Source organism: Mus caroli, chromosome 1 (genome assembly GCF_900094665.2).
Source record: "Mus caroli chromosome 1, CAROLI_EIJ_v1.1, whole genome shotgun sequence".
NCBI lineage: Eukaryota > Metazoa > Chordata > Mammalia > Rodentia > Muridae > Mus > Mus caroli.
In genome coordinates this window covers 156,878,323-156,886,831 of record NC_034570.1, presented here as the reverse complement: position 1 = coordinate 156,886,831, position 8,509 = coordinate 156,878,323, and the positions used below count along the sequence as shown (strand labels likewise).

Here is an 8,509-nt window from a genome sequence, read left to right as displayed (position 1 = left end):
TTCGACTTCATCAAATGTTGACTCAAGAGATATAGCTCATCTGAACCAGTAGGGAGGGTATGCTGGTTTCGGTTGGCTGCAGAGTATCTACAGTATCCCCATGCACCTCCTGCCAGCCCTCAGGAAGCAAGCCACTCACTTTCATTACATACATAATCTTTTAAGACAAAATTTAATGCAATATGAGAGACCTTGGATATATCTCTTTTTGAAGGAATTTTAGTGATCTGTAGTTACAAGGAATTCTGTTTCATTTACATTAGAAAACTTTTATGATTAGAGTTAAATGACTAAAAAATTTGGTGTAGGAGGAATGTCTGTGTGTGGATGTGTGTGTGTGTATGTTGTGTGTGCACACTTGTGTGTCTCTCTGTTTTAATGCCAAAGAAAATTTTATTACTATTATTATTATTATCATTATCTTATCCCACACCTCCTTGCTTATATGCCCTTATGGGGAAGCCGGAGCCTCCTTTTTTTAATTAGGTATTTTCTTTATTTAATTTTTAAATGCTAATCCAAAAGTCCCCCATCCCCTTTTCTCCCCCCTTCCCCTACCCACCCACTCCCACTTCTTGGCCCTGGTGTTCCCCCGTACTGAGACATATAAAGTTTGCAAGACCAATGGGCCTCTCTTCCAATGATGGCTTACTAGGCAATCTTCTGATACATATTCAGCTAGAGACATGAGCTCTGGGGGTACTGGTTAGTTCATATTGTTGTTCCACATATAGGGTTGCAGACCCCTTTAGCTCCTTGGGTATTTTCTCTAGCTCCTCCATTGGAGGCCCTGTGATCCATCCAATAGCTGAGTGTGAGCATCCACTTCTGTGTTTGCCAGGCCCCAGCATAGCCTCACAAGAGAAAGCTACATCAGGGTCCTTTCAGCAAAATTTTGCTAGTGTATGCAATGGTGTCAGCATTTGGAGGCTGCTTATGGGATGGATCCCCAGGTATGGCAGTCTCTAGATGGTCCATCCTTTAACCTCAGCTCAAACTTTGTCTCTGTAACTCCTTCCATGGGTGTTTTGTTCCCAATTCTAAGAAGGGGCAAAGTGTCCACACTTTGGTCTTCGTTCTTCTTGAGTTTCATGTATTTTGCAACTTGTATCTTGTATCTTGGATATTCTACGTTTCTGGGTTAATATCCACTTATCAGTGAGTACATATTATATGAGTTCCTTTGTGATTGGGTTACCTCACTCAGGATGATACCCTCCAGGTCCATCCATTTGCCTAGGAATTTCATAACTTCATTCTTTTTAATAGCTGAGTTACTCCATTGGGTAAATGTACCACATTTTCTGTATCCTTTCCTCTGTTGAGGGACATCTAGGTTCTTTCCAGCTTCTGGCTATTATAAATAAGGCTGCTATGAACATGGTAGAGCATGTGTGGTATTGTGGGGCATCTTTTGGGTATATTCCCAAGACTGGTATAGCTAAGTCTTCAGGTAGTACTATGACCAATTTTCTGAGGAACCGCCAGACTGATTTCCAGAGTGGCTGTACAAGCTTGCAATCCCACCAACAATGGAAGAGTGTTCCTCTTTCTCCACATCCTCGCCAGCATCTGCTGTCACCTGAGTTTTTGATCTTAGCGATTCTGACTGGTGTGAGGTGGAATCTCAGGGTTGATTTGATTTGCATTTCCCTAATGATTACGGATGCTGAACATATTTTCAGCTGCTTCTCAGCCATTCATTATTCCTCAGGTGAGAATTCTTTGTTTAGCTCTGAACCCCATTTTTAATGGGGTTATTTGATTTTCTGGAGTCCACCCTCTTGAGTTCTTTATATATATATTGGATATTAACTCCTATCTGATTTAGGATTGGTAAGGATCCTTTCCCAATCTGTTGGTGGCCTTTTTTCTTATTGATGGTGTCTTTTGCCTTACAGAAGCTTTGCACTTTTATAAGGTCCCATTTGTCGATTCTCAATCTTACAGCACAAGTTATTGCTGTTCTATTCAGGAATTTTTCATCTGTGCCCATATCTTTGACGATTTTCCCTACTTTATCCTCTATAAGTTTCACTGTCTTTGGTTTTATGGGGAGTTCCTTGATTCACTTAGTTTTGGCCTTAGTGCTTGTGTGTTTCTAATCAAGACAAAAGAAGCCATGGTATAAAAAAATCAAACTTCTATCAAACAAATGATACTGTTGCTAAAATTAGTGGGAGATCAGGCTTGCCTGTAAACTTGATTTTGCTCCTCACGGAAAACTGAAAGAACTCTTTCTTCTTCAGAGGCCATGGAAGTAAAACAGATTGCAATCATTGGTGCTGGTGTCAGTGGACTGGGAGCCATTAAGAGCTGCTTGGAGGAAGGACTTGAACCTACTTGATTTGAAAAGAGCAATGACATTGGAGGTCTGTGGAGATACAAGGTAATTTTACAGATTATATTCTCATAAAGTATGATGATACCTAGGCCTGAAAGGGAGAGAGATGCTTGCTCAAAGGAATTGGAAGCTGTAAATTGTAAATAATTTATTCTTTACAGAGTAGCATTATCTTCTCTCAGGACTAACTCAGCACTTCTCTCAAGTGCCTGATTACATGAAGAATCTTACTGCATTGTCTATTACCATTCTTATCCCTGAGGCAGGACACTTAGGAAAGCAACCTAAGAAAGCAAAGATTTATCTTGGCTCTTGGTTTTCTGTGTTTTGATGCATCACGCAGGGACTGCATGACTGACCTGAACAGCTGTGATTGGAGCATCCAGAAAGCCAAGGGAATGACTTCACTGCTGAGCTTTCTCCTCCATGCTTTTCTTCTAGACCCACCCATATCAAACAGCCCCACCCACAGGAAGACTTATGGTTAAGGTTGGTTGTCTTCTATGTAGTTTAATGTTAATATTGGTGCCCAAGATCTGATTGCCTCAGGTACAAGAGAATCCTCATATACACCAAGTGATGCTCTGTCACCTCCTGCCATAATTTAAAACTATTTGTTGAATAAAGATGTGGACAACCATAGCTGAGCAGCAGGGGTTGGTGAGGTTTCAGTTCCTGAGCTTGTGGTCTGAGGAGGACCAGGAAGGGAAGAAGAGAAATTGGAGTAAGGAGATGACGCCATGGGGTAAGTGAATAGTGATAGCATGGCCATGAGAGCAGGCCAACTGGAGTTAAGAATGTCCCAGTCAGAACATAGCAAATTATATCTCAGTTTTATTGATTGGGAAGTAGACAAAATAGCTTAGAGGGTTGATACTTGGCCAGCTCTAGTGCTTTAAAGGTGTATCATAAATATAAAAGTCATATGTCTTTTATCTGGGAACTAAATTATCTAAGGTGGGATAGAAACCACCCATTAAATATTTAACCACAAAAATGTATCTACCATATGTCTTCCCCCTAGTCAAAACCTCTCTGGATATGCCTTCACCAATAAAACCAGATAAAACCAATCCAATGAAGATGACAAGGTCATATCCTCCTTTTCAATTTTCTCATCCCGAATCCCTTTCTGTTAGCTTTTGTTTTATTTCCTGTATTGTATTAGGGTATTTAATATCTTATTTTTAGAATGTCTGAATTAATGGTGTTTTGAGTCTGTCACCATAAAAATTCTAAGAGCATCCTCATAAAAGAGTCTAATTTTTTCATTCAATGTTGTAACAGTATAGAATCGAACAGTGACACGCATTTTCCATAAAATAAAAACTCAGCCTCACGGTTCTCATCATCACTAAACCCAGTGTGCATTTTTCCTAAAATTCTGGAAGCCAAGGGTTGGTGTGCTTCCTTTAGGAGACACCTGAGAACGGAAGGCCTGGGATATACAAATCTTTAACCACCAATACATCCAAGGAGATGACAGCCTATAGCGACTACCCCATCCCTGATGATTTCCCCAACTACCTGCACAACTCAAAAATGATGGAGTATCTCAAGATGTATGCCAGGCACTTCGGGCTCATGAAACACATCCAGTTCCAGGTGAGGAGCAAATCCCCGCCTACCACCTGCACATGGGACAAGGCAAAGTCCACACACAGAGCCAGGAAGGCACTTCAACCTGCATTTAAACACCTCCCCCACCTCTTAGGATTCTCCAAGATATGTTTGTCTTTTCTACCCACCATATAAGCACTGTCCCAGCTGGAACCCAAATTCTAATCTTTGGTTCATTTTGTAAAGTAAAAATACATAGGGCCTAGAAAAATAAAACAAATGTATTTTGTGCTCTAATGAGCTGTGACATTTGGGACGTGAACGTTATAGGAACTTTATGTGCACATGACTCCTACTCACCTAGAAACCCCATGCAGAGCTACTTAAGCATAGAATTCTACAGGGGAAAGGCATAAAATGTGCTAGAGCTCAGACTTTGTTCTTTGTTTCCTAGACAAATGTGTGCAGTATAAAGAAGCGCCCTGACTTTTCATCCTCTGGTCAATGGGATATGGTAGTAGAGACCAAGGAGAAGCAGAAAACCTACATATTTGATGGGATAATGGTATGCAGTGGTCACTACACTGAGAAGTACTTTCCTTTACAAGACTTTGAAGGTATCTCTCTAATGTGTGTGTGAGAAAAAGCTTAGGATGCTACATATCTTAATGCCTCTCCTGTCATAGGCACTGGAAAACAGTGTTTATACAGAGGAGACACAGGAGGGGGCAACTAAGTTCGTAGAACAGTTAGGGGAGATCTGGCAACAGAGGTAAAGACAGAACTGAAAACCAGAGATCCTCAGAAAAGCAAGGTCTGAGACAGACTTTCATTGATGAGGAAGCAGTGGGGAAAAGCCAGTAGATAAGCAATCCTGGAGAGAGCTCAGGAATTGGCTCACACTTAGAGTGCCTAGGTTGGGAGAAGCATGTAAGAGTTAAGGGAAGAGCTTCTCTCTCTCTGTCTCTCTCTCTCTCTCTCTGTGTGTGTGTGTGTGTGTGTGTGTGTGTGTGTGTGTGTGCGTGTGTTTGTGTGTGTGTGTACATTCAGTAGAAGCAATCAACCCTGCAGAAGTGTGGAGCGATAATTGATAGGAGAAGATGGTTGAATCAGAAGCATCAGGAATAAAGACTTTAAACAGTCCATTTCAGAGATAAAGACTGAATCAAACAATGGAAGTAGGATTTGTGGAGATATTTTAGGAGTCTTTGAAACACCACCTGAATGACAAATTACGCATCATGGAATTTTATAATGTATGGCAATTATAACTTTTGAAGTTTAACTTTTCCGGAGTGACTTGAAACTACTACTATCCCATGCTTCTGATTTAGAGAGTAGTGAGTGGCCACTGGCCAGATGTTGCTGATGAGCAGCTGATATGTGAAGGACACAAAAGTTTGATGTTTCCTTTGTAAAATATTCACCACATTTAGAAAACACAGTAGGAGCACATGAAGAATCTCACCAATAACTTTACATTAACTATGTAGTAGCTTCTCAGGTTATCCTGGGTTCAAGTAAAATACAGACTTAAAATTACTACCCTTATCGGTGCTTGTGGGCTCCTGGGCTTTAAAACTGCATGTGTGGCTGGCATTAAGTTGGTTCTGAATATCACCAATACCTTGATAAGGAACTTTACAAACATGTGGGTTTCCAAAGCATTATAAAAAGTGAAGAAACTGTCTCATGTCTCTGCGTAGAATATTAGAAAATTACAGTTTCACTCTAAAGTGAAAAAGTAAAGTTAGCACACCGAGTAAATCTTAAAATGACATATTTTTATCAACTAATAAAAAAAACAAAAAAAACAAAATCCAAAAAACAACTCTGCTCTGATTTTGGTGTTGGCCATATAGCCACTGCGATTGAATGCTGGAGGGCAATAGTCTGTAATAGTGGCATAAAGTCCAAGTGCAGAAAGGGAGTAAAATAACATGAACTTCAAGCTTAGGAACGAAATCCATCGAGCAGTGTCTTCCACTTCTGCTGNGACTTGAGGGCTTGATTCTTCCTTCACAGGAATCAGCAAGTTCCAAGGCAGCTGTCTCCACACCTGGGAGTACAAACACCCGGACAACTTTGTGGGGAAGAGAGTGGCAGTGATTGGCCTTGGGAATTCNGGAGCAGATGTGGCATGCGAGATCAGCAGGGTCGCTGACCAGGTTTGGTGTCATATCCTGATTTTGCTCTTGGGTGTAAGCTTGCTACCTGCAGAGACTGTGAGTTGAGACTTCCTCTGGCTTTAGCAGGCATGTTCCCATTAGGATTGCAAGGACATGTTTCTCTGCTGACTAAATATGAGTAAGAGAACACAGAATTCCAAAGTAACAATGTTCCCAGCCCAACATGCACTGGAGTAGGGGAAGTAGCAAGCCAAGAAGAGTCAGAAACCTTAAAATTAATTACAGGTAGTTAAATGAGAAATCTCAAAATGAAATGAATATTACGGAAGATACTGGTTTCATACTGGAAATGAAGTTTAAAGAGCAATCAACATACACAAACCTGTGTATTTAAAATATACCATTGGTCTGTGTGAAGGAAAGATTCAATAGTTTCCCAAAGATTGTAAACAAATAAAAAGGGAAGGAGGAGCAACCCTTTCTCTACAGGGACTGTGGCTGATGCTTGAAGGGCATGGAAGAGCAGACATCCAAGTCAAAATTAACTTAATTCCTACTTCATAGAAGAGACACAAGATTTCCAATACTGAGCACTTAATGGAAATTAAATTATTCATGCCATGATTCTGAGATACATGAGTCACTGATCTGTGACAATGACATCACAGTATTGATTGTAACATCAATAAATAGCTTTATTTCAAAGGTCTCTGCTAGATAACACAAAATAGACCAGAATGTTTACCAAAATATATTTTTCCTTTTGTTTTTGTTGTCGTTGTTGTTTTGCACTGCAAAATTTTTGTTAAGGTTTTTCCAGTTGTAAACATGAGTAAATTCCACTGTGGATTTCTGTACTTGATTTTTCGTTTGATCCCAAATATGTTATTCACGTGCTTCTCCATCTCTTGAAAACTTCAACTGAAAGAGCTCAAATGGAATCTGAATACTAGCTTCTAACACGCAATGTAACAACCTATTGTGTTGTCGTGGGTTTTCCCTATATTTTGGCACCTTGCTCACTCCAGAAATCTAGTATAGCTGGAGCAAACATCACAAAGATATTAGGTCCCTGACAAATATTAAGTTAATTGAAATAGCTTCCAGTAAGGGGATCTTTTACATTATTGTTATAAGTCTTTATATATTTTATTCTTTTTAAAAATTGTTTTATTTATTTAAATTCCAAATGCCACCCCCTTCCATCCTCCCTCCAAAAAGTCTCCACCCCATCTCTCTCCCTTTTTCCTCTGAGAGGATACTCCCCCAGTCCCACCCCCACACCCATCTTCCCCCATCACCACCCCTACTCCCCCCCGCACCCCTACCTATCCCCAACACACACACACAGACACACACACACACACACACACATCTCCCTTCTGGGGCACCAAGTCTCTACAGGGTCAGATGCATCCTTTCCCAGTGAAGCTCAGTTTAAAGGCGGGAAAAAGAAGATGGCTAGGGGAACAAACCTATAGGGAAGTTAATTCCATTTCACTAAAAACATAAAAACAAGAAGAAAAACAAAAACAACCAAATAACAACAAAACCCTCTGAGGATCTGATTAGCAGCTAAACACTCAACAGGCAACCCCTCCTCTCTTGAAGGTTTTCCTCAGCACAAGACAAGGGGCATAAATATGGAATCGAGTTTGGGACCATGGGGATCCCATGGACACCACAGTCTTCACTTGTTATAATAGAGCTGTACAAAACTTCTGCTCCAGATACATAATCAACAGACAGATGGAGAAGAAGTTAAATGGAAGGTTTAATCATGCCAATTATGGGCTGCTGCCTCCACACAGGTAAAGTTGGGAATTTGAAGCAGACAATACTTTTGAGTGACTGGACTAGTTAAGTCAATTAATCTGTAAGCTATAGGTACATAAAAGGGAGGGACAGTGCCATTAATTTCTCATGGCAGTTGTTTTCATGGGGAATATCCAAATTATTTTCTTCCTACTGAAGGTTCTTTGTGATCCCACTGATGTAATGGCCCTCAGCCTTCCTAATGCTGTGACAGTTCCTCATGGTATGGTGGGTGACTCCCAACCAAAAAATTACTGCCATTGCTACTTTATAACTGTAATTTTGCTACTGTTATGAATCTCAATGCAAATATCTAGTATGCAGGATATCTGATATGTGACCCCTTGAAAGGGAGGTCATAACCCACAGATTGAGAACCACTGCACTGAGGCATAAGAGTTGTGCAGATGGGGAAGTGGAGGCATTAAAACCTTGACTTCTCTCAAGCACTCGGGTGCCTTGCCAGTGGAGTCTCCGGACACCCGCAACGACCCGCACAGGACTCCCCACAGGATCCTAAGACCTCTGGTGAGTGGAACACAGCGTCTGCTCCAATCCAATCGTGCGGAACCTGAGACTGCATTAACTAGGGAAGCAGGCAACCCGGCCTCTGCTGGGGCACAAGTCCCTTCCGGTCCACTGGAGTATCAGGGTGCCTTGC

The 8,509-nt window shown here is 41.0% G+C and overlaps 1 protein-coding gene across 1 annotated transcript in view; it reads left to right on the top strand.

Moving 5' to 3' along the window:
• The first annotated feature begins 2,254 nt into the window (after window positions 1-2,254).
• Window positions 2,255-8,509, top strand: part of LOC110304004 (dimethylaniline monooxygenase [N-oxide-forming] 5-like) — a 23,798-nt gene continuing 17,543 nt past the window's right edge. The window contains 3 exon segments of the mRNA XM_021175252.1: window positions 2,255-2,389; window positions 3,761-3,949; window positions 4,359-4,521. Coding sequence (XP_021030911.1) covers window positions 2,255-2,389; window positions 3,761-3,949; window positions 4,359-4,521 — 487 coding nt within the window.